The following is a 27,216-nucleotide window of genomic DNA, read 5'->3' on the forward strand; positions in this document are numbered from 1 at the left end:
AGCTACATCACCTGGGACTTGGTTGGAAATGAGGATGTTCAGACCCTACTCCAACTCCACTGAGCCAGAGCCCAATAGACTGTGTTTAACAAGCCCTCCACCGGCTTCTGACACACGGTGACATTCAAGACCAGTACTCATCGCTTCTTGGCCTTTTGGCTAAGATCAAGTGTGAAGAACCAGTACTCCAGACAAAGTAATCTCCTAATTACTCCTTTAGAAGGAAAGCATGCTGTTGTAAGGAGGACCGTGTCCTGTGCCTAAATCTTTACCCTCCCCCCCAAAAATGTGCTCGACACTCTGCCTAAAGTTGTGTGGCTTCTCCACTTGCAAATGATTTTCATGTTAAGTACAGGTAATATGCTGAAATTTGTTCTGGTACAATGTCAAATAGCTTTAGCAAAACATTTGGTTAAACAAAACCATTACTGGGAATCTGTAAAGAGAGAGAAAATACATGTTGTTTTTGTAGTTGTCAGGCAGCTTTGGGGTGGTTGATGAGTTTTGTCATCTATGGGATTATAATTAGGGTAAGGGCACATTTTTATAAAAAGTTCATATGAATTATGGAAGACTCATACATTGCTTTAATCTTAAACTTCAAAATTCTAAATCAGCATCTTAAAATTTTTACTTTCAGCACTTAAAATAGCGTGTCTCAACACAGAAGGAACAAATGTTTTAAAGGAGGAAAGTGACAGAAACACAAAAATGAAGGCTTTTATTTCCTGTGATCATGAGAGGCTGCCCATAACTTAAGATACATGTGTATTGAATTGTACCCTGGAGAGGGAATAAATTAGGCTATCTGGAAAATGAGAGACTTTTCCTTTGGGAGGTGCCAGGAGGATACTTGGACTTCCACATGTATATCTTCAATCAGTAACTTCCTAAAGAACTATCTGGACAATGCCAAGTGAAGAATCAGACCAGTTACTCATTTTATGCAGCTCAAAGACCCAACTTCTTATGCTGGATAAACTTTTATATTTTTCTGCAGCTCAAAGACCCAACTTCTTATGCTGGATAAACTTTTATATTTTTCTCTCAACAATCATCCGTAGCCTCATTCCCACTTCGTGCAGGCAGGCACCTCTCATGAAACCTTTCCATCCCTCTCTCCCTTGTCAACCCCCAAAGGGAAAGGATTTTTGTCTTCAGAATAGCCTAATTTATTCCTTCTCTAGCAACTTGAACTTTGTAGGTATTCAACCAACATTAATTGATGACAAAGATACCTAATGCCTCTTGAATATATTCATGGGACGCTTCTTCTATTTAAAGGATGTTTTTATATACTTTCAATTCTTCAGCAAAAAAGCAAAAAAAAAAAAGTTTAATCTTTCCACTTCTGTATTTAACATCTGCACAGAGCACAATGTGTGCCTGTTTTAAACAAATGTGTGGGTGCACTGGCTATCTTGACTCAGGAATGCAAATGATGATACAGAGAAATGTAGGTTTAGAAGAAAACCTTAACCTTAGGGCTTGAAATTAATGGAAAAATGCAGCTGCTGTTTTTTTGGAGAGAGAAAGTAAGGAATTCTCATTGTAATGCTATCATTGTCCATAATTTTCCCAGTTATGGAGTCAACATTAGATTCGTAAATATCTGAGAACTGGCATAACTTATGGTATATTCATTGACATACATCAACTAGTAGGATAACCATAAGTGTCCACTTAAGTTGATTTCTCACCTCAATTACCCCATGAAGTCACTGGAAGACTTAGGGAAAGTTGCATAATTCCCACTTGTTGGTTTATTGCAAAAACAGCCACATTAATATATTTCTTATTATTGTCTTTCCTTAATAGTTATTGATGGTGTACAGGGTGCTTTGCATCTCTGCAAGGCACTACAACTTCCCCAGGGAAGGCTGTGCTAATGAATAGTGTTTATAAAGTACTCGGAAATCCTTGGATTAAAAACTACCCGTATCAGAGTAGAAGTATCTGTATTAGCATGCCATATGGGAGAACCATATGTTATCTATTAAGAGGGTACATGCGATATTGAAAATAGCTCTCTGGTACATTGCCTTGTACTATTTTCATTTTGAGAAATGCCACAGCAAGGTTTGGTATGCCGGGGTTATGCCTTCAATGTTGAAATGCCATAAAATTCAATCCTTCCACAGGTATTTGTTGAGCTCTTTCCTTATTGAGTACTTGGCTCTTTGCTTATCCTTGTACAAAATATATGGAAGGGCCAGTTGGATGCTACTCATGTGGTTCCTCTCCTTCCACATGTGTCACACTTAAATCTCCCTTAACAGACTCACCGGTTTGAACATAACAGCTTCAATTATATCCTCTCCTTCTACATGGACACTATGCTGTTTCAAGCCATGCTTCATGAGATAGGGGCGAGAAAGCTGTCCTCTCTGGCCCATAACTGAAGACCAATCCATGAGTCTGACACCCTCTCTGTGAATGGGGCATGGTCCTAATACTGTTTGAGTTTACTTGGGGCAGAACAGGCAGTGAGGAGAGCACTGCACCCCATTTTCCCAAACTGGCCACACATGCTTCTCCATCTTCCCAGGAGGTTTTATGTCATTAGTTTGGAGAAACTCATCTTAACAAGTTCTACACAAAATCTCCCCTGGTCTGCAGAAGGGATTCCTTTTAACTAACTGCTGTCATAAGAAAACAAAATGGTAATAAGCTCAATGTTAACAAGAGCCCGAATTCTTCTGTCTGGGCCACCTTTCTTGAGAAGTTCTACCCCATGTGACACATGAACCTCACACTTCATAAGCAACCTGAAGATCTTGAGATAGAAGATAATTTTCTGCTTTTTCTTTCTGATTAATTTGTGAACTAGCCAAGAAAGGCCAGTTAAGGTGAGAGCATACTTTATTAATTGACAAATATTTGTTGAACACTTACTATGAGCTCATTCTAGGTCCTCAGGCGACAGCAGTGAACGAAGTGCACAGAGATCCCTTGCCTTGCCAAGCTTATATGTAATGGGGGCCTGGTACACATAAACAATGAGCATCATATCTGCCTAAACTGCAGGATATGAGATAGTGAAAGATCATGGATGATTGAAAAACCAAAGAAAATTGGGATAAGCAGGATAGAGTGTGAGTGGGCCTGATGATAGAATCTACCATGGAGGGTTCAGCACAGACTTCAGTGAAAAAGGCACATTCAGGCAGCGACTTGAAGGGCCTAGAGAAAGCACTCCAGGCAGAGGGATGTGGGGAGAGAGCCCAGTGAACTGGGAACAGCACAGAGGCCAGCCTGGCTGGAGCCGGTGAGTGGGAAGGCACTAGAAGGGAATGAAGGTAGGAAGAGAATAGAGGTCACCACCATGCAGGGTCCTGCTTCCATCAGAGCACTTTAGCAGCAGAGTGGGAGAGGAGACTTATGTTTTAAGACAAACTGCCTCCTAGGTTGAGAATAGACTCTAAGGACAAGAGGTAAAGCAGTAACATATTAGAAAGTGATTGCCACCACCCAGGAGAGAGGGGACAGGGATGGAGGCCAGCCCAGGTGGTGCTGGCAAAGCAAATAGACTCTGATTGTTTTCCCTACCCCTCACCACATTTGATTTTTTAGGAACCCTTAGTTGAGATCCAAGAGACATGAAATTTTTAAACCAATCCACAATGAAATGAAATTCAAGCAGAAGTTCAGATAGATGTTATACCTTATGTATGCAGAGAACTGAAATAGGATTCTAGCAAAAAAAAAAAAAATGATAAAAGATGAAGTTTTTAATCCCTTCTTTGCCAAGTGTTTATGGAGCCCTAATGGATTTGGGCATGGCACTGGGTGCCTAGGACAGCACAGGAGCAAGAAGGGGACATCTCCTTCTGTAGAGGATGTACAAGTTAGCTCATGCAGGTAAGCGGAGGTCATAGGAGTCTCCAGGGCAAGTAAAAGAAACATCAGGATTTGGCTTAATCTGAACCTGAGATTGAGTCCCAGCTCTGCCTCTAACTGTGTGACTTTAGAGAAATGACTGGATCTCTTTCAGCCTTGATTTCTTCTCCTATAAACATGGAGATCAAAGTCTGACTCAGTAGGCCTGTTGCAGGATGAAGGGTAACATGTGAGGTGCCTGAGCATGGAAATGCCTGGAGCCAAGGAGCTTCCTCGCGAGCAGCAGCTCCCAGCCGTGTTAGCTGGTGACTACTCAGCCTACAGCTGTCTGTCTGTCTGTCTGGACACCTTTTCATCTGTACTAACGGCACGCATCAGGCTCTTCATTAAAATGAGGCAGCCAACTCTGAACCTTTTCTCAGAGTAAGCTATTAAAGTAGATCAATAAGCTAACGACAACTCCAGATCAAAACTTTTAATGTGTGGAACTACCCTTTCCTCATTCCTTTCCTTCCTCCTGAAGCTATGAAGTAGAGCTGAGCAAGGCACGTGTTCACAGTGAGGGAGCTGGCTGGTGATGGTGCAAACACCCAGCACAAAGCCCGGCAGAGGCAGGAGCATCTCTGTCCCAAAATGAAGGAGACTGAAGAGACACAAGAGCCAAATGCTGTGTGTGGCCCGATTGCTATTAAAAATATGATTGGAAAACTGGCAAAACTTGAATATGGTCTATGGCTTAGGCAGTAGTATTATCATTGATATTAATCTCTTGATCTTGATCTTGATCTTGATGGTCATATTGTAGCTATGAAAGTAAATTTCCTTGTTTGTAGAACATACACCCTAAAGGATTCAAAGCTGATGACAGTGATTAGGGGCTGATTACTTGTTCTGAAATGGTTCAGGGAAGAAAAGAAATTTTAGTGTACTGTTCTTGCAACTTTCTGTTATCTCAAATTGTATCTTTAGCATTAGAACAAAAAAGCTTGGAGTTGTAACATTGCAGCCATCTAACTTAGGTGCCAGAGGGGTTATTCTCAATGTTCTTTGTGTTGTATATTAACGCTACACTTTCTGCATTTGTGCTGGCCCATAATTTAACTCTCTTATCCAGATAACAAATATTAGTTATGTTCCAGAGAGGCAATACTGGGATCTGGCATCAGTTGACTGGATTAAAATTGTCCATCACTATTGTGGAATCTTACATAACGTCTCTGTGTCTTGGTTTTACCATTCATGAAACATAGATAATAATTTCTACCTCATGTGCTTTTATGAGAATCAAATTTGATAGCCTCTGCAAAGCAGTTAAGCACTGAGTGAGTGGAACATATGCAGAACTCAATAAATGTTAGCTAGTATTAACTAGAATTATCCTGTTGCCTAGATAGCTCCATAGTTAAACAAAACATAAACATTATCGTGTTGATGGCAGTACACACCCCTTAATAGCATTCCTTTATTAGATAAACTAAGTTTATTTTTCAAATGTGTGTCTTCTAGAGAATTTTGGAAAATGTGAGATGAAAATATAGATGGAGGAGAATACAATATTAAAGACTGAATTCTTTAGAAAAAAAGAGTGCTAACTTTAAAAAAGGTAACTTCAAGCCTTCTTGAGCTGAGAAAAATAAACATACCATATGTATTAATCAGCTATTGCTATAATAATGTTGTAGCAATCACCCAAAATATACTTTCACCCAAAATGTACTTTCCTGCAAAAAAATATTCCCAGGCTCTGCTAGTTGATTGTGGTTTGATTGACGTAGGCTGGGCTCAGCTGGCTGGTTGTGCTTCAAGCTATGGGTTGTCCACACGTGGCTTCAGACCATGATTTGGTCCAAGTCCATTTCATGTACCTCTCATCCTCCTGTAGCTACAAGGGCACCTTCTTGTATGGCAAATGTCAGAAGCACAAGCACCAAATCTAATTATGCAGTACATGAAATAAGCTCATTTACATGGCATTTCATTAGACAAATCGAGTCACATGGCCAAGTCCATCATCAATAGGATGGAAATATTCTCTGCCCACAGTATAGGAATGCTGGCATACACAAAGAGTGCCAAGAAAATGTATGTACATTTTAAGAAAGAAAAAATATTGTATTAAATTTGTAATACACAATGTATACCAACAACATTTATTATCTTGCATGTCATATGTATCTCTTGTAATTGAAGAAGTCAAACTTGATTTGAGTATTACAATTTTAGTACAGTTTTTTCCTTTCTTAAAATGTGTCTACATTTTTTGGCACCCTCTGTATTATAATCCTAATACCATGAAATTAAAGAATGGGACCAATAACTCAATCTACAAACCTTGGTAGATCCCTTGGTTTGGGATTGTCCATATTTTCCCCTTTTCTAGAAGTCTCAAGACCTTTATGATAAAAGGCAAGAGTAGACCAGTCGGAAGTGCACATCAGATCATTCCCCAGTAACAGGGATGGATTCTGATTTCCTTATCCTTTCTCTTCATATCCCCATGTACAGTTCACAAAAGAAACTTGTAGGACAGCAATTTGTAATCACCATGTCGCGATTTTGCCCTTGTAAAACTCTCCCATGCAGAGTTAAATATGGATTGCATTCTTATCACAGTCCAGCCAGTGGAGTCTTCCTTTCACTTACGTGAATTCATTTTGCATTAGGAGTCTCATTTTATTTCTATAAAATTTCTGAAATATTCTTGCAGACGCTACATGCTTAATAAATATGGGCTTAAAGAAGAGGGAAGAGAAGAGAACTGATACTGAAAAGTGAGAAAGATACAACCAGTGAAATCCTCAAGGTTACTCTGCTTTTCAGCACACTCATCATGGACTCTGTGGAAATTTATTATCTGAAGTTAATATGTGATTTCAAAGGTATATTAACTATGAAAATGTAGCTTCTGTGTGACATCTTTTGAGCTAACAAAATAGCCTGGCATTTCCCTATATTGCTTCACATTTATAGTAAAGCTTTTAAAATCCCTTTCTAAAAACCACACCTTTACATGCCCCACTCTACTTAACTTTTTATTGTTTATGTATGTCCTGTGATGATAGCTAGACAGGCAGGGCTGATAATAGGAAAGCTTGCCCTTATCAAATCCTTATCAGTCACTTTGTAATGTGGCTTTTTTCCCCTACCAGTGGACACACACTGTTTCACTAAGAACTCACCCATTTGAAGTATTTAAAATGGATGGGGAGTCATAAGCCAGCCAAAATGTCCTTCTAAAAGAAAGTGAAATGAATGCTAATCTAACTGCCCCAAAATGCATATGCTGGGCGTGGAAAACAAGACTTCTACATTGGCTCCCCCTGCTGGATTTGAGGCTATACTGTTCTGGAAATCGATGAAAGCAATATACTTGAACCATTTTGTCTGAGGGCATGTTACTCAAATGCCAAAACCAGCATTCTTCTAGAAGGCATTTACTCGGCGATAAACATGCCAAATGTTTCTTAAGTTTGGTTCTCAAAGGGCAGAAATACTGCAAATAGAAAACTGTGCAGCAGAGACTCCAAGCAGAAAACAGAAGCATGCCACTCAGAGGTCTGTGTTAGGGAGCACGTTGGCTCCCTAAGGGTCAAAACCCAGGGTATGGGTAAAAGCCCAGAGCAGCATCTTAGGTAAACTGCTAGACTGGTTGTTACAATACCATTAGAAAGCTAGATTTGGGGGTCTGAGCTTGAATTCCTTTTTATGCATTTATAACTGCTGGACCAATTCCTCACATTCCTGTGATTTAGTTGCTGTTTCTCCTTCTCTTCTTACTGTTCTACTCTTCCGAAAAAAGCTCTTTATTCCCACTCTGTAGGAGAGCTGGTAACCAGACTAGTTTTTAAGGCAACCTGTTACCTGCAGACTTCAGGCCTATTGTGAAAAAATGTGTTACAAGGTCTGTCTGTTGAGGAAGGAAGAAAGAAAAGCTGGCAGGTTGCTCCTACTTGACTCTGAGTCCATTTGGTGGGAGGAAGGGGACAGATATTAGCTAAGTTTTTTGCATGTGCGGCTGAATCAACTTGACCTTGATAAGAGAGCAAGAACAGTAGAAATGACTATTTCCTCCTTAGAGCAAAGGCCAACATCATTACCTTTATGAAGAATCAGAGTAGAGAAAAAGCCAGCTAATTGCATGGTACTTGTAAGTATGCCTCTTAGAACCTGGATCTGATTGCATCTAGAGCTGGCCCAGGTTCTTATGTTAGAAGCCCCTGTGACAGACGGCCCAGTGATGAGCAAGCAGTGAGGATTCTGTCCGTGTTACAGACCTATTGACTGCACCCTTCACCAATGTCAGAGTCTCTCTTTTTTTCCTTGTTTTTTTTTTTCCCCTTTTGTTAACATTCTGTTATAAACTTTTCTTTCATTTAGGTCAAATCCAAATGTTTCCCTGTTTGAAACTTTCTTCCATCACTTATTTTTCAGAGCTGCTAGGTGATACATTTCCTCTTTTCTGAGGTTCTTCTTTCAGCTCTAGTAGCACAGGCCTCCTCTGGGGAGGTGACCCCATCCTCTTTCCTCTGGATTAACAACTGGCAGTATTAGGAAATAATTCATCAAAGCTCTCGAGCAAGACAAAGCTAAGTCGTTTGGTCTGCTTATGGGTGAGGGCTCAGCCAGATGATTCTTCCACTTGTGGCATTGGCTGAGGTCACCATTCAGTTGCATTCAGCTTGGCTGGGTTGGAAGGTTCCAGAAGGACGCACTTACATGTCTGATGCCTCAGAGCTCCCCCACGCAGCTCTTCTCACTTTCCATGTGTCTTTCTCCACGTGGTAGGCTAGCTTCAGCTACATTACAGTTCGGCACCTGGCTTCCCAGAGGCAGAAAGCAGAAGCTGCCAGTCCTTTAGGGACAGGTTGGAAGCCACAGAAAATCACCTCTACCACATTGCATTGTTCTATACAAATTACAGAACTGGTCAGGATTCAAAGAGAAGGGAGACAGATTCTACTTCTTGAGATACAAAGCATTCGCAGCCATCTTTAAGTCACATTAATTAAGCCTGGTAAATTCTGCTTCTCTGGTTTTTGTACTTAACTACACATTTTATATTTTGTTCCTATTCTCTTAGATAAATGTATCTTTTTATTTATTTTTCAAACAGAAATTAATTTGGAGACTCTTCTAGCAATGAATTATTAGATCATGCTTTTACTTACCTTTGAAAGTTTCTTTCCTTCTAAACAGAAATCCACAGATATGGTACACATTTTAAGACAAAATAAGATATTTTTATGGCAACTTCCCACCCACAGGGAAAGTGTTTTTATGGCACACTTCCCAAGTGAAGGAAACAACTACAACTCAGACTTTACAGATGCAAACTATGTAACCTAATTGTGTGTCCCCATATTAATCTGAAATTTTATTAAAAAATAAAATTTAAAAATAGAAAATGTTTTTAAATAGTTGCTACAATAGCCTCCATTGTACCTGTCCAGTTATTTATTTTTCACACAGTTATATACTATGGAATAAACTTAAACCAGCATGATCTGTTCAAGACAAAATATTTTGTAGCATAGGTATTTTAGACTGTCAGGTGAAAGTTAAGTGAAATAGACTTTTTTTGCAACATATATTGAATGGAAAAATAAAGGGTATAGAAACTTAATCAGCCAAGTTTTCTTATATAGCACATGTTACTTAAAACAAGGCAGAAAAGCCGACTAGAATTGAAATCTTTATTGCATTTTGGGAAATGGTGAGCTAGGAGAGATGTTACCAGGACTGCTGAGTGAATTTTGTTCACTGTAGTTCAACATTTCATCTGGCAAATCATGTGAGAAGGGATGATATGAATGCACCTGTTTATGCAGGTAATCTTTCTGTTTCACGCCTTTGATTCATTGCTCTGCTTTGCTTTATAGGGAATCATGCTACATTGGTTACAATTAATTTCAGTGCTGCATATTACCATAAAGAGATAATTCATAAATTAACTTGATGCATTTTGTTTTTTCCCTCCATGGTTGTCTTGAAAGATGAGACGGGCCCAGAGGAAAAGCAAAGTGCAGAAGAAATGGAAGGGCAGAGCCAAGAAGCAGGTGGGCTCAGATTCCTTTTGAGGAGTCTCCTAGGCCTCATCCACAGAGGTGAACAATGACTTTACTCAATGCTATTGTCTGAAAAATCTTATACCTTTCACTGGATTAACCCCCATGTTCATTCGGGTCTCCCTTAGGAAGCCACCAACACTGTTAACTGTGAGTTGACAGTGCTTCCCATCAGGGTGGTACATCCTCAAGTCTCATTCACTAATTCCATCTTTTGTCCCTGTAATAACAGTTTGCTTGGTAATATTCTAGGAGGGTTGGGGAGGAGGTGAGACATGCCCAGGCACAGCTTGGCTGACTTAAGTCAGGCCAAAATTAGCAGATGTAGTTTGAAGGGGAAAATAGAATAAAAATAGTTTGAAGGAAACCAAGAAGAGGCTTTCCCTGCACATTGAGCGAGAGTGTTCTTTACTGATTTTCATTCAAGTTTGAAGGGCCATATACTTCCAGGCACTTCTCTGCTACTGTGGGATATGGTGTCATGTAGCCTGAACCCCCCTGCCCCACACCCACACACACAGAGTTCTAAGTGAGGTCCAATGCCTCCCCAGCATCACCCCTGTTCACTAAAGGACAACCTAATGCTTACAGATGCTACATTGTAGATTATAAATTGAACATTTTTTAATAAAGCAGGACTCAAGGCTCAAAAGGAATTAGGCTCACCTTTGATTTACTATCTCTTTCTACTCATCTTTGTACTCAGCCACACTCTCGTTAAAAAGAATGATAGACATAACGTGCAGTTATCACATTACCACCAAAATAAAAATCCTCCTTCCCTTTAGGTTCCAAGTCATTCTCTAGGTTACAGTGAGCCCTATGGAGGGGCATTTTTGGAATAGTTGGGCTCTGTCTGATGTGTACCAGGTGTGTCCTAGGCCATGTGCTGAACTCTTGGAACTAAAACAGGTAGCGTGATAAGTTTTTCACTGAAAATTTCATACATTAACCTTGGAGCTTTTGTAGGGAACTAGCAGCTTTTATTATTAACCTAGAGATGGAACTAAAGAAGGCCAATCAGAGCAAGCACTGAGGTGAGGCCACAGGACCTTGTGCACCTGTGACTGGTTGGCTGGCTCCCTTTCCTGCAAAGTGTTCTTGGCAATGAAATGAATTTCAGGTACAGCAAACTGTTGTTACCCAAACCTCCCTCACCCCCAACCCACTCATCATCATGCTCCATAGCAGATGAGTCTCATGTGGAAAGCTGTCACTGTTTTTACTGTTTGGGGCTGACAAGTATTAGTCAAGTAACTGCTGACAGCTAAGGCCATTCTCTGACTGTTGAGGTTTCTCAGGTTTTATTCACTCGTGGCTGTGTCCCAAACTACCTTTATCCACATAGATTTTCCCCAAGCCCTGTGCACAGACATACACATGCACACTCGCTTGTGCACACATATGCATACAGATTTGCCTGTTTTATTTATTCATCCTTTTCCCTTAATCAATTAAAAACAGGTAGTTCATTCCTAAATTTGAAATGACCTTGCCTATGAGCAAAGATGGTTAGAATGTCCACCCTTTTCTCCACCCCTTGAATCTGATGGTGTCATCCCCACAGAGCAGCACCTCTCACTAGAGAGCTGTAACGCATCCCTGAGTGGCATCTCTGTCCTCCAGCAAGCCACCTGCTGGAACAGAGTCCATTGACAGGATCCGTCTATGACCCTGGCTGGTGTCCATGTACAATTTTATGTTCATTCTGCTATTTCATTGCTTCCCTAATCAGAGTGCAGAGAAATTGAAAATGTGTTTCTGGTTATAAAAGCCCTTTTGACTTGCTATTATTTTCCCAAAATGAAAATATCTTCTTTTCATTCAATATAATTTCCAACTTCAATTTTCATTATACAATCTTGCAGGCCTCTTCCACATCATAAAAAAACAAACAAACAAAAAGAAAACCCCATAATCTCCAAACAGCATAATCTAGCAATTTTGACCATTGTCTTGATCAAATTAAATAGAAGTTGTAGGGTAATAGTCCTTTAAAAAGTCACATTACAAATACAAATGAAAAATTTACTGTGTCCCAGGCATGCTACAAGCACTAAGAATATGGCAACATCAATAAGGACAATATTCTTGCCTCCTTGAAGCTTACATTTTGGTAAAGGCATCCAAACAATAAACAAATAAAAGAGGATTAAAATATCAATAGCAATAAGTGTCTTTCAGAGAAATGAGACAACAGAGAAGGACACAGATGGCAACTTCCATTAGCTGGATTTAGGAGGACGCTTTGAGGACATGATCATTAAAATGAGAGATGGATAACGATATGGTGGCAGAGTCTTCTAGATGGAGTGAACAGATCATGCAAATGACAGGTCACGTCTGACTGTATATGATTTGATTTCATAAGAACTACAAAGGAAGTTAATGGGAGATTGTAAGTATCACCCAGGCATGATCTATGTTTTAAAAAGCTGATTTTGCCTGTGAATGAAAATAGGTCAAAAGAGAAGAGCTAGACGCTAAGCAGGCTACTGCAGAGAAGCGGTGATGGTGGTGGCTGGAAATGGTGATGAATGGACTGAGAGGCGTCACGTTCTGGAAGGAAAGACGATAGGACATGCTGATGGGGTAGATGACAGGGCTGAGGGAAAGAGGGCCCTGGGGTAAGGGTTCTAGCTTCAGTAACTATGTGGACGACATAGGAAAAACTGGCCACAGGACACATGGTTCTTGTTGAGAAACCTAACAGATCAGTTTTGGCCACAGCAAATTTGCAAGGACTCTTAGCCACACGAGAGCCAGTTAGATATGTCTCCAGATTCCCAGCGAGAGGTGTGGAGTACAGACACAGATTTGAAAGTCCCCAACCTAAGGATGACATTTAAAACCATGCGACTAGATGAGATTCTCCTGGGAGAACACATCATAATGAAGGCGATGGACCTGGAACAAGATGACAGCTAGACACGTGGCCAGTGAAGATGGAGCAGCCACAGTAAGAAAGTGCTTGAAGAAGGTCGGAGGAAGGACTGCGAAATGCCACTGAGAAGTCAAGCAAGATACGAAAAGAGAAATGACCATTGGATTTGCACAGGAAGCTCAGCACCTCTGATAAGACAATCCCCAGAGGAACTTTGGAGGAAAAGCCACTTTGCGTGGGTTACGGAGTGAGAAGTGAGATGAGCAGCAATAGCTGCTTCCAGGGAGCTTAGCTGGGACAGGAAGCAGAAAAACAGGGAGTTGTGTGACATCAGGGAAGGTTAATAGTTTCTGTTTGTTTGTTTGTTTTAAATAGGATATTGTCATCTAAGAAAAGAAAGTGACTCATCATCTCCAGTTATCCCCTACTAAAATTTGTACTCTCCATTCCAATGGAAACCTGACCTTAAAGTAACACTATACATTCTGTGGACAAAAGATAAGCTAGAAAACATGTGCATCGGCTCTAAATGTGTGTCAGTTACCGTGTATATGCGAGTTACCTCTAGTTCCATGACCCTGTAACGGATTCCTTTTTGAATTATGAGATATTAACCTTTACAAATGATTTTGATAATTTCATGTCTTATACAGGATGGACATAAAGTTCACTATAATTATATTTCATGAATTAAATTTATATTTAAATTGCACACAAACTTTATGTCCACCCTGTGATTACTGTTTTAATCTCAGCAAGCTAATTATCTGTTATCCTGGAGGCCAAAGATGAGTAGTGACAGTGGTGCTACTGACACTGAGAACAGAGAGTGACTCTGATGAGGTTAATTGGTGCTGGGAGGGGGACAGAGACCTCCAAGTCCTTACTCTCCATTTTGTTCTTGGGTGACATGAAATCTCCAAATGGCTTCCGGTGCCTTCTGCCAAATGATCCCCCTCTCCCGGGCCTCTACACTGACAGCCATCAGAACTGCTCTCTGCAGCTTGACAGCCTGGCTTGGTAGAGCAGAAGTGCTGTGCTAAGAAAAACCAAAGTTTTAAACACACACACACAAAATCTCTCTGTAGAAACTTGCAAGTATATACTTTCTTTCACAATCTACTCCTAAGAAAAATAATACATCATCTTTAAATGGTGACGACAAAGCAAAATGCCAAAGTGTATTATTACCAACAAATAGTATTTTTCACACACCTACACACACAAAACAGTTTGTACTACATTGGTTTTTCTGCCTTGACTGAAGCTTTCTATTGGGCTAATTATAAAGAGAGTCCCAGAGCACTAGCCCCTTCACAGAACATTCGGTGTGTTACAACATGCAGTGAGCTCACGTTTTCTTTGGTGGAGCAGGGAGAGAGGGGCAGGGCAGGAAGCCACAGCTTGACAGGATGAAGTCTGAGTCAGTGTGTCTGTTTCTGCCCTATAGATGGAGCCAACACTGCCACCGTGCCCAGCCCCGCTTCAGAAGAGGCAGTGGAAGCCTGTAAAGATGAAGGTACGAGGCTACATTACTGCAAACTCTTAAAAGGCATCGACTGGGGCCTTTACATGGAAAACCGAGGCAGCAAGCAATTCTAATTCTTTCTAAGCATCTCTATTTCCAACACAGTCAAATATCCTACCCACTCTCTTTTATTCCATATCTGGCCTTTTCAGATTATAGATGTGCATACATATTTTTACATTTTTTTCTGAAAAATAACTATTTAGGAAATGAGAGAATGGTCAGAGAAATTAAGTTTAGAGAAGATTATTTCAAACACTAGAATTCATTGGTTCTGCTATTTGCAGAACTCCTTGGGAAAACGTTGGAGAGAGTAGCATCTGAAGACCACCTACACGGCACCCTTGTCCAAGGAGGACATACTTGAAAGGCATCCTTAGAAATGAATCTTGGGCAAGAGCATTATTCTCCATTCTGTGGGCAGTTACTATGAGAAAATGTCGCTGACCAAGTATCCACAGAAGAAAATTTCAAATAAAATTTTACTTTCCTAGGAGATAATTTTGGGGAGAAGTAGGGGAGACATTGATGTGGGGATTCTACAACATAAAACAATTATCTAAGGGAAAATAAAATAGAACTTTCTTTTCTCTCTCTCCTGATTGATTGTCAAGTCCCCAAACAAAGGGGCACACAGGCATAGCTCGTGTTATCACACTCACTTTACCATGCTCCAAAGATACTGCATTTTTACAAGTTGAATGTTTGTAGCAACCCTGTGTGGAGCTAGTCTACTGGCCCGATTTTCCTGAAAGCGAGCACTTATCTCACATCTCTGTGTCATATTTTGGTATCTCTTGTGGTATTTCAGAGATATTTCAATTACCTTGTATTGAAAGGTAATTTCAAATACCTTGTATAATGACAAGGTATTTCAATTACCTTATCATTATAATTGTTATGGTGATCTGCAATCAGTGATCTCTGATGTCACTGTCGTAATTGTTTGTGGGCACCACAACTGTGCCCATATGATGTGGTGAGCTTAACTGATAAATGTTGTGTGTGTTCTGACTGCTCCACCAACAGGCCACTCTCTCATCTCTTTCTTTCCCTCTCTTTGGGGGGCCTCTATTCCCTAAAACACAACAGTATTTAAATGAGGTCAGTTAGTAGCCCTGCAATGGTCTCTAGGTATCCACATAAAATGAAGAGTTGCACATCTCTCACTTTCAGTCAAAAGCTAGAAATGATTAAGCTTAGTGAAGGAGACTGTGATAGGCTGAAAGCAAGGCCTCCTGACCTCACTGAATAGCTGGCCGAGTTGTGAAGGCAAAGCAAGAATCCTTGGATAAAATTAAAGGTGCTACTTCAGTGAACATATGAATGACAAGAGAGCGAAACATAAGAATTTTCGCTGATATAGAGAAAATTAATGGTCTAGATAGAAGATCAAGCCAGCCATAACATTCCCTTAAGCCAAAGCCTAACCCAGAGCTCGTGCTCCCTGGGGCAGGTGGCCAGAGCTCAAAGCCTGGCTCTGCTACTCACAATTTAGATGACATTTGACAAGCAATACAAGGAATTAACAAGTAAAGACAAGTAATGAGTCTTTTTGTCGTTCAGTTTTCTCCTCTGTAGAGCAGGGACAATACTGTGATGTCTAGTTCACAGATAAAACAGGTCAGTTGCTTGTACTGCTTGCCTGGTACATGTGTGGTTGGGTGTCCTAGGAGATGGACTGAGATGGAGATTAGGAATTAGATGTTTATCAGGGGAAGCAGAAGGGATCAACACCTGTCATAGAAAAAGAAAAAAGCAGAACTGGGCAGAGAGAGTATTGAGCCGCAGCATGTTCTCAGAGGTCTCAGCTGCCCGGGCTGTCTGCAGTGGTGGTGAGAGTCACTGGTAAGTCTTTTGACACCTGCTTCCCTGGGAAGCAAGTGTGGCCTTGGGAGTGACAATTCTCTTCTTTTGAAGTAATCCTGGAAGCCAGAGATGAATGAGGTCTGTCTATACCTGGGAGAATAGATTCTTCCTTCCTAACGGAGGATCTGGGTGATGGCCACTTTTGGTGATCCTTTCTTGTTCATCACCACTTTTCATTTTTTTGAGACAGAGCCTCAAGCTGTCCCCCTGGGTAGAGTGCCGTGGCATTACAGCTCACAGCAACCTCCAACTCCTGGGCTCAAGCGAGTCTCCTGCCTCCACCTCACAAGTAGCTGGGACTACAGGCGCCCGCCACAACGCCCGGCTATTTTTTGGTTGCAGCCGTCATTGTTGTTTTGGCGGGTCCGGGCTGGGGATTCGAACCCGCCACCTTAGGTGTACGTGGCTGGCGCATTAGCCGGTTGAGCTATAGGCGCCGAGCCCATCGCCACTTTTCAATGCCAATTTTAAAATGAATCCTTTGTCATCTCCCTTTATACTGCTCAGATATATGTTCTGACATCCTGGTTTTAAAACCATTTGGTATGTATAAAAATGTAACTAATGTCAAATGTCCAAGTAGGTTTTGATAAGAAACCCTAGGCCATCTTTGAGAAATAAATGTAATGCACTCAGAGTGAGAAGACGGAATGTGAGGTTCATCTTAACAAACATTTTGAACATTTGGATCATTTACTAACAGTTTATGATATAAATTTTCAGGTGTCATGAAATTGAATGGCAGAGTTTAAGAAATAAGAAAAGAGAGATAATCTAATTTGAATGTTGCAGGCTGAGAATTTTCCTGTTGAGTTGTTTAGTTTGGAGATATCACACCTTTTACAGAAACATGCTGTTAGTGATATTTCTTGATGCTTTTAGGATCTCACACCATTAATTGCTCATGCCAGGATCTATTTTTTGGAATACTTTTAGAATTTTTTTTACTTAAAATTGTTAATGGTGATAACGCCATCAAGGAGTCTGTCATGTATCACAAATGCAGTTCCTGCGTAAGACTAACTGTATGCTGGCTTTGGCAGCACACACACTAAAATCGGAGCAATACAGAGAAGATGAGCATGGCCCCTGCTCAAAGATGACGTGCAAATCCATGAAGTGTTCCATACTTTTTTCTGTATTTTGACTAGCTCTGCTAATCTTAAGAAGGGCCGCCCCTCCTTTCCCAGACCAATAGTACACCTGCCCTTCTCCTACCTGAACATTCTTCCAGAGCAGGGCATCACCCCACCCCTCACTATGATAGCCAGTGCCTGAACCCAGGGACAGAGCAAGTTTGCCAGGACAGGGCAAGTTTGCCAGCTCTTGGTCTGGTTCCTCCAGGACTCAGATAGGCCATTCAGAGACCTGGGAACAGGGGATTACCTAACCTAGTCCACTACCACTGGCACCTGAACACTCTCCCAGAGGTATGAGGTCCAACCAACTCAAATTACCAGCAATGCCACCGTGAGAACCTATCTACGTGAGCCAAGCTCCCTCCTACACTAAACAGCAGAGGCCCTGGCAGAAGAGAACAGTGAAGTACAAAGCTACCTGTTTTCAGCTGACAGAAGTTCCAGATGAGAAGCAACGGGTATAAGAACCCTGGCAACATGATTAAACAGGTTGTTTTGACAACTCAAACAGATCACACTATCACTCTAGCCATGGACTCTAAACAAAAGGAAATGTGTGAGATGGTAAATATGGAATCAAACTCTGGGCTGCAAATAAGCTCAATGAGATTGATAAGACAGTTGAAAACCAACAAAAAGTAACAAAAAAAAAAAAAAAAGAAAGAAAAGAAAGAAAAATGATTCAAGATATGTGGGGATAGGGAACCTGTGGTCTTCTGGATCCTCTTTTGACTAAATCCAAATTTTACACACCAGATCATTTTAATAAATAGATTTTTTTCTAGGATGTTTAGATTCAGTCAAGGGGACACACTTGAGGATCTGGTGGCCCACATGTGATCTTGAGGCTGCTGGCTTCCTACCTGAAGGCAGCACAAATATAAAAATTATAGATATCTCTGAGAGACAAGAAAAAATAAAGCAAAAAAGCATGGAAAACCTGTTTGAGGGTAAAATAGAGGAAAACTTTGTTGGTATTAATTGAGATTTAGACATCCAGACACAAGAAGGTCATTGAGCACCTGGAAGATTCATGGCAAATAGGACATCACCAAGGCACATAGTCATCAGTTTGACCAAAGGCAAAGTGAGGGAAAAAAATCCTACAGATGCAAGATTAAAGCATGAAGTAACTTACAAAAGCTAACCCATCAGACAAATGGCGGACTTCTCAGAAGAGGGACTGGGAGTCCCACTTTCAGTATTAAACAGAGTAACTGCCCGCCAAGGTTTGTGCATCCTGCAAAACTAAGTTTCATAAATGAAGGAGAAATAAAGTCTTTTCCAGACAAGTAAACACTGAGGGAATTTGTCACCACTAGACTTACCTATAAGAAATGCTTAACAGTGCTCCATTATGGAAGGAAACAGTTGATACCACGGGTGTAAAAGCACCCAAAGGAAAAAACTTGCAGATCTTCCAGAACAGTAACACAGGGAGAAAACGAAGAAATGAGGTAACGACCAATCTGACTAGAACAGTATCTCACATATCATTGTTAAAACTGGGTTTCAACAATCTAAATTCCCTGTCTATCCATTCCCCAGCAAAATGGATAAACAGCACAATTCAGATACAGCACACTTGTATGAGGTCTCTAAGAAAACCACACAACTCCCAACTATTCTCATAGACTCTAAGGTAAAAAATATTTCACACACATGGAAACCAAAACCTGGCAAGTGTACATATTCTTATATCATATAAAATAGACTTTAAATCCACAGCAATAAAAAAGGCAAAGATGGTCATTATGTAATGACAAGTGGATCAATTCTACAAGATACTTCAGGTGTCATCTGGGTCACCACTTGTCGGGTCCAGACTGACCAGGTCTCTGGCCCCAGCTTATCCATTGTCTGGATGCTGACTGCTGTGCTATCTTACTCTGGAACAATTACTCTTAGGTGCCTGAGGGCTACTCACCTTAGCAGAAGGAAGAGAGAGAGGGAGACGTTATTTGAGGGAGAGAAACAGTATTAGTAAGAGAGTGAATCTTAGCAGTCTTGTTAGATGCGGTGCAGGCCTTCTGCAGGCAGGAAAAAGGAAAGAGTCAGAGTAAGCAAGTCCGTGAAAGAATGCACGCTCCCTGACTGCCTTCTCCTGCAGCTTTTTATACATGTGATCCCATGGCGCAGAGACTGCCACATCCCACAGGTGTAGGGACTGCCAGTCACTGCTGTTCTCATCTTGCGAGCTCTCCCTTCCCCATGCCCTTATCACCAAGGTGTTATGGTACCCAGATGTTCCCTGTGTTTCTTATAATTACTGAGTGTTTCCAAGCTTAGCTCTCGCTTCTCCTTTCCTTAAAGCATTATGGTCTGCTACAGAGATTTAACATTCTAAATACAGGGTGTCCTTAAAGTTCTGAAGATCTGACAATTAAGTTTGCAAATTCATCCTAGAAAAAGTACCACATACCTCATTGCTGAATATCATTATAATCACCATCAAAGTACTCCCCTTGGGAAGCTATGCACTGATGCCAGGGTCGAGTCCTCCCTTCAAAGCAATTTTGTAACTCTTTTTCTGTCATGGCCATCAAAGCTGTTGTTGTATCATCCTTGATGTCCTGGATTTTATCAAAATGTCTTTCTTTCGATATTTCCTTTAGCTTTGGGTAAAGAAAAAAGGCATTGGAGGCCAGATCAGGTGAGTAGGGAGGATGTAACAATACAGTTATTTGTTTACTGACTAAAAACTCCCTCACAGACAGTGTCGTGTGCACTGGTGCATTATGGTCATTTTCATCTAATTTTTTTAGGCAGCCTTTTCATCACTTCCAAATAGTGAACTTGGTTAATTGTTTGTCCAATTGCTATGAATTCATAATGAACAATCCCTATGATATCAAAAAAGTTTAGCAACATTGTTTTGACTCTTGATTTGGACTGATGGAATGCTTTTTGGCCATGGAGAATTTGTGGCAAGTTTACAAACTTAATTGTCAGACCTCATATGCACCCGTCACAGAAGCTCCTAGATTCATAACACAAAAACTACTAGACTTAAGGAAAGAGATAAACAGCAACATCATTATACTGGGCACTTCAGCCAGTTGAATCAACCATTTGTCCAATTGCTATGAATTTATAATGAATAATCTCTATGATATCAAAAAAAGGGTAGCAACACTGTTTTGACTCTAGATTTGGACTGATGGAACTTTTTTAACTTTTTTGGTCATAGAGAATTGGCTGACACCCATTATGCACCCTGATAGTTTGTTTCAGGTCCTACTAGTATACCCATGTTTCATCACCAGTGATGACACCACCCCAAACATCATTTTGCTTCTCCAGTATGTCTTGGCAAATTTAAACTCTTTTTTGCTTTTATTCATGAGTGAGCGCCTTAGAGACCATTTATACAAACAACTTTATTATGCCAAGATTTTCAGTTAAGATTTTCCTGATTGTTTCTCTATCAATGTTTACTTGGTCTGCTATGCTTCACAGTCAGCCAAGGATTTTGATGCACAATTTGAAAAATTTTTGCAGTGTTTTGTCAGTTTTGTTCATTACTGGCCACCCTGACATCACTTTATCAATTATGCTTTCTCTCCTCTCAAAAAATGTTTAATCCATTTGTACGTTGCTATTTTCTTCACAACATTATCCCCATGAACTTGGACTAACATGTCTCTGATTTTACGTCTACTCTTGCCAAGTTTAACAAGAAATGTTATGTTTATTTATTGCTCCAATTCAGGCTTTGACATTCTTGCAACAGCACATAAAAACACACAACAATAATGAACAGCACTTAGTAAGACACCAACACATGTTGATGTGAACTTAGCGGTGAGACACTGACATACCTCGGTGATGAAAACGTACTGAGTTGTTTTTACAGTACTGCCAACCAATGTAAGTGCATGGTGGCAAGTTCACGAACTTAATTGTCAGACCTCATATACACCCATCACAGAAGCTCTTAGATTCATAAAACAAAACTACTAGACCTAAGGAAAGAGATAAATAGCAACATCATACTACCAGACACTTCAACACACCACTGACAGAATCAGACAAATCATCAAGGTAGAAAACCAACAAAGAAGCACTGGACTTAGTCAGGACTCTAGAATAAATGGACCTAATAGAAATTTATAGCACATTCTGCCCCCAAACTGCAGAATATAAATTCTTCTTATAAGCACATGGAACGTTTTTCAAGATAGATAGAGTATGTCTTCTCAGACCACAGTAGAACAAAACTAGAAATAATTCCAAGAGGAACTCTCTAAACTATACAAATATGTGGAAACCATACAAATAGATAATGAAACAACCTTTGGATCCATAATGAAATCAAGACTGCAATCAAAAATTTTTGGAATTAAACAACAAAGGCAACACAAACTACGGAAATCTCTGGGAAATGGAAAAAGCAGTGGTGAGAGGGGATGTTCAGTACTAAATGCCTGCATCAAAAGACAGAAAGTTAACAATGGCCATTTTAATGTTACACCTCATGGAACTGGGAGGGGAAAAACAAAAAAACTGCAAAGGTAACAGAAGAAAAGAATAACAAATATCAGAGTAGAACTAAATGAAATGAACACCAAAAAAACAAAAAAATACTAAGGATCAATGAAACAAAAAGTTGGTTCTTTGAAAAAATAAACAAAACTTATAGACTGCTAGGTAGATTAAACATGAATAGGGGAAAAAGAATTTAAGTAAGCCAAATCAGAAATGAAAAGGAGACATTATGACAGATATCACAGAAATACAAACTGTCACTATTGTGACAACCTGTACACCCACAAACTAACAAATCTGGAGGAAATGAATAAAATGCACAACCTCCCAAGCTTGAATCAGGAAGAAACAGAAATGCTGAAGAGACCTATAATGAGTTGTGAGATTGAAACAGTAATAAAAAATCTCCCAACAGAGAGAATCCGGCTGGATCAGACAGATCCACAGCCAAATGCTACCAGACCTATAAAGATGAACTGCCTTCTATCCTACTTAAACGGTTCCATAACATTGCAAGGAAGGGAATCCTTCCTAGTTTATTCTACAAAACCAGTTATCATCTCGATTCCAAAGCCAGGAAAAGACACAACACAAAGAGAAAACTACAGACCAATATCCCCCATGAACATAGATGCAACAATCCTCAACAAAATACTCACAAACCACATCTGAACACATCGAAAAGAATTTATCATGATCAATAGGGTTTATCCTATGATGCAAGGATGGTTCAACATATGTAAATTAAATGCACTTCATCACATAAACAGAATTAAAAACAAAAACCATATGATCATCCCAATGGACTTAGAAAAATATAGAATCCCAGTATGGTAAAAACCCTCAACAAGCTACACATAGAAGGAACATACCTCAAAATAATAGAGGCCATATATGACAAACTCATAGGCAACCTCATAGTGAATGAGGAAAAGTTGAAAGCATTCCTTCTAAGAATTGGAACAAGACAAGGATGCCCACCGCTAGGGAGAAAACACAGTAATAGAAGTCTTAGCAGAGTAGTCAGGCAACAGGAAGAAAGAACAGCCAAATCAGAAGAGAGGAGGTCGACCTACCCATTTGCTCATGATATGATCTGCTATCTGGAAAATCTTAAATACTCCTTCAAAACACTGCCAGAGTTGATACATAAATTTATTATAGTCTCAGATTACAAAATTAATGTGCATAAATGAGTACCATTTCAATATATTAATAACAGTCAAACTCAGGGTCAAATCAAGGACTTAATACCACTTACAATAGCTGCAAAGAAAAGAAAATGCCAGGAATATACTTAACCAGGAAAGATCACTACGCGAAGAACTATAAAACCCTGATGAAAGAAATCACTGATGACACAAACAAATGAAAAAACATCCCATGATCACAGATTGGAAGAAACAATATTGCTAAAATGTTTATAATTCTCAAAGTGATTTATAGATTCACTGTAATTCCCATCAAAATACCAATGTCATTTTTCATAGATCTTAAAAAAATTCCTAAATCTCATATGGAAACAAAAAAGAGCCTAAGTAGCCAAAGCAATCCTAAGTCAAAAGAACAAATCTGGAAACATCACATTCCCTGACTTCGAGTTATACCACAAAGCCATAGTAACCAAAGAAATACGATGCTTGTATAAAAGCAGACACACAGATATATGGAACAGAGTCAAGAACCCCGAAATAAAACCATGTGGCTATAACTAAATGATTTTTGACAAAGCCGACAAAAACACACACTGGGAAACAGGTGTCCTATTCGATGAATGGTGCCGGGAAATTTGGATATCCACACACAGAAGAATGAAATGGGATCTCTATTTCTCACCATATACAAAAATTAACTCAAGATGGACTAAAGATTTAAATGTAAGACCTGAAGCCATAAAAATTCTGGAAGAAAATGTAAGAACTTTTCTGGGTATTGGCCTAGATAAAAATTTATGACTTAGACCCCAGTGCAAACATGGAAACAACAAAAATAAATAAATGGGACTTAATTAAACTAAAAGGTTTTTGCACAGCAAAGGTAATAAATGAACAGAGTAGCCTGAAAACCCACGGAATGGGAGAAAGTATTCACAACCATACATGTGACAAAGGACTATTATCCAGACTCTATAAAGAATTCAAATCAGCAACAACAAAAAACCCCAGTAAAAAAGTGGGAAAAAATATACAGTTTTTTTTTTTCTTTTTTCAAAAGAGAAGATACAAATGGCCGGGAAATATCTGACAAAATTTTCAATATTACTAATCATCTGGGAAATGCAACTTAAAAATCACAATAAAATGTCACCTTACTCCTGTCAGAAAGACATCATTAAAAAGTCAGAAAACAGTAGAGGTTTGTGCAGATGCAGTGAAAAAGGAATGCTTATCCATGTTGGTGGTAATGTAAGTTAGTGCAGCCTCTAGGAAACAATATGAAGATTCCTCACTGGACTAAAAGTAGACCTACCGTTCAATCAAGCAATCTCACTGCTGGGTACTTCCCCAAAGGAAAAGAAGTCATTTTACAAAAAGACGCCTGTACCTGAATGTTCATTGTAGCCCAACTCATATTAGGGAAGACATGGACTCAACCTAAGCGCCTGTAAACTGATACATATGTATAAAAATCAATTTGAATGGAACTATAGATCATTGTCTTAAGTATCTTGGGAATAGAAAACCAAATACTACATTTTCTCAGGCACACATGAGAGCTAAATGATGGGTATAACAGGTCATAAAGTGGTATGATGGACACTGGAAAGTAGGAAGCAGAGAAAAGAGGAGGGATTGAGAGATCAAAAATTATCTACTGGATACAAAGAACACTATTTTGGTGATGGGTACATCGAGGGTCCTGACTTCATCTTTACAGTTCATCCACATAACAAAAACACTTCTATCCCCTAAATCTATTGAAGTAAGAAAAGACTAAATGTGAAATTTCATAGGTATTACTTACATAAGTCATTGATATTCATTAACCTATTTATTTAGGGATAATAAAAATGTTTGAAAATCTGCTTTAATATGTAATCTAGTTTCAATTTAAAATAGAACATACAAGATACAATTTTTGCTTTTTTTCTCCGAAATACCATGTACGGAAGACCACTGTTAATTGATTATCAGTTCAAAGCTTAGACCAAATGTCCAGCACTTATGGAACTGTCATTTTGACTGACAGATACATAGCTTAAAATGAAAAAAAAAAATAGAAAGAAAGAATATTTCCACAGAAATCCTCCAAGATTGAGGTCAAGATGAGGTTAAAAGGCAGTCATATGTGTTGAAGATTCATTTCAAACTCTCTCCATTATTAGCTTTCATGCAGAAATATCTCTCTGCAGTGACATCTGGGCTATTTTAGAGCTCTGCAGTTATAAGATCGCTTATAGAAATGCTTATTACACTCTCCAGTTTGAGTGGCAGAATATTTTTGCTGATCAAAATGTTCTGAAAGAGCCCTTGCTGTCTTGAGTTTGTTTTCAGTCTTTGATCCTGAGCAAGCATCTTCTTGGGCTTTGGAATCACTGATATTACAGACTGGTCATTTTTTCTCTTTCTGATATGACTCCCAAGCATTTTTAGAATCATTCGGTTATTTTCAGCTTTGCTTGTTGGTGAACTGGCTTTATATATGCTGCGACTTTGGTTTCCACAGGAAACTAGGGTCATCTAGGGTACAAATCCTGAAAACAAGCAGACAAAAACTGAGATGGCCAATGTCACTGGGAGATGAGATTTTTCAAAAAAGTAAAACAGTTATATGAACGGTGAAGTATTTCAAGAGGAAGCGTCACAGCCCAGGGCATCTTCTATGCCAGCAACTGTGTTCTAATGTTCTAACATACTTAGTGCTGGGAACCAAGAACCAGTGCCTGCTGCCTCCTTATGCTGTGCACCTGCTGTGAGAGCTACTAAGAGAAGGAGATGCAACTGCTTAGCTTATGGAGCAAGAGCTAGACTTAGGACACCTGCTCCCAATTAGGTCATTGCAGCCACAGGGTGGGCAGGAGTTGAGTTGGGAGGATGAGATATGAGGAAGGGGAAGGCTGATGAATGAGTCATCCCCCAAAATGCATACCAAGCACGTGGGGACCAGGACTGAATTGAAATTAACTCCAAGGTGAAGATGGCCTGGAAAAATAGCTGTAAGTTGATAGGAGTTCTGATGTTATTTGTAAAATATAACAGGTACTTAAATTGCTCTGTGGATTTAATGGTAATTTGTACTTTAAATGCTTTAAAAAAAATCCAGGAGTACTAGTCTTAAGGCTACGCATATTACCAAAATACAAACAGTCCAGATGTTGGGGACATATAAACACAGGAGTAGAATTCATAGGAATATCAAATACTCTGATTGAAACTTCTGCAAAGTCATCATGATTACTATATAAAATATAGTCAATCTTTTTCAGTCAAGGAAAACTCTGTTCTAGCTGTCTTAACACTTCTAATAGCTCTTCCTCACCCACAGCCAAGGCCAAGGCACCTTACTGGAAATAACAGCGCTGTTTAAACACATCCTGATTCACTTGTCTTATTATTTAATCATACCTAATTTGGATTTGAAGGTCAACTAGACCAATTCATCTGTTCATTAATATTAAAAGCAAAATCCGTTGATATTCAGGTGCACACCCATGCAAGCTTGTGTTCCTTTGAAACTCTGAATAAGTCACATCATTGCTATTTGGTATTTATGAAGTGGATGGCACCTGGCAAAGGATGTCTTAACCCTTAATCTAGTTTCAGGTCTCCTAGATGTCAGAATTTCTGTAGGAAAAAAGGAAAAGCTCCAGCAAGAGTCAGCCTTGTCAAGGGTAGCAAAAAAGAAAGGTTATGACTGAGGAAGCAGATTCAGATAAGTAAGTATAAATGATTCCATCCACAGAATGCTGTGAGCCTGGCAGTGGTGTGGGCCCAAAATTACTCTGAAAAATTGCATCATTTTTATTCCTTGCCTAAACTGTTGAAAAGCAACAAAACACTGGGCCACCCATGAAATTCCTTGCAAGCCTTTCCTGGCTAATTTTTTCTTTCTCCTGTTCCCCTTCTTGGTGAACCTTTCGCCATTTGATAGAGTGTCTGAACACGCTTTAGCACCCTTGAGTTATTACTCTTGGATTTTAAGAGTCTTAAGCACAGAATGAAAGCGGCTGCCCTCTGCCAGTTCAGTGAAGGGGAAAGAACCAAGACACATGGAGTGTCTCCTGGAAGCAATGCTTTACATTTATGTATGATGTAGTCTTCATTTCTCAAAGGGAGACTCAGAGCAGGGAGGAAAGTGTGTGTGGAGGGGGTGGAGATAGGAAAACAGTTTTAGTGGTGTTAATGTCACACCAAATACCTACGTGAGCTTATGCAATCTTTAGAAAAAGGTAATTATTTATTA

The 27,216-nt window shown here is 39.7% G+C and overlaps 1 protein-coding gene and 1 non-coding gene across 2 annotated transcripts in view; both read left to right on the forward strand.

Moving 5' to 3' along the window:
* LOC100943722 (O-acetyl-ADP-ribose deacetylase MACROD2-like) overlaps positions 1-27,216 on the forward strand; it is a 183,554-nt gene that overhangs the window by 60,827 nt on the left and 95,511 nt on the right. The window contains exons 3-4 of the mRNA XM_012812408.1: positions 9,834-9,896; positions 14,240-14,308. Coding sequence (XP_012667862.1) covers positions 9,834-9,896; positions 14,240-14,308 — 132 coding nt within the window. The remainder of the gene's footprint in view (positions 1-9,833; positions 9,897-14,239; positions 14,309-27,216) is intronic.
* On the forward strand, positions 17,214-17,320 carry LOC111721985. Its single transcript, XR_002770959.1, has one exon. It is a non-coding gene; the product is annotated as a U6 spliceosomal RNA (small nuclear RNA).

Source organism: Otolemur garnettii, unplaced genomic scaffold, assembly GCF_000181295.1.
Source record: "Otolemur garnettii isolate 467f Iridium unplaced genomic scaffold, OtoGar3 scaffold00208, whole genome shotgun sequence".
Lineage (NCBI taxonomy): Eukaryota > Metazoa > Chordata > Mammalia > Primates > Galagidae > Otolemur > Otolemur garnettii.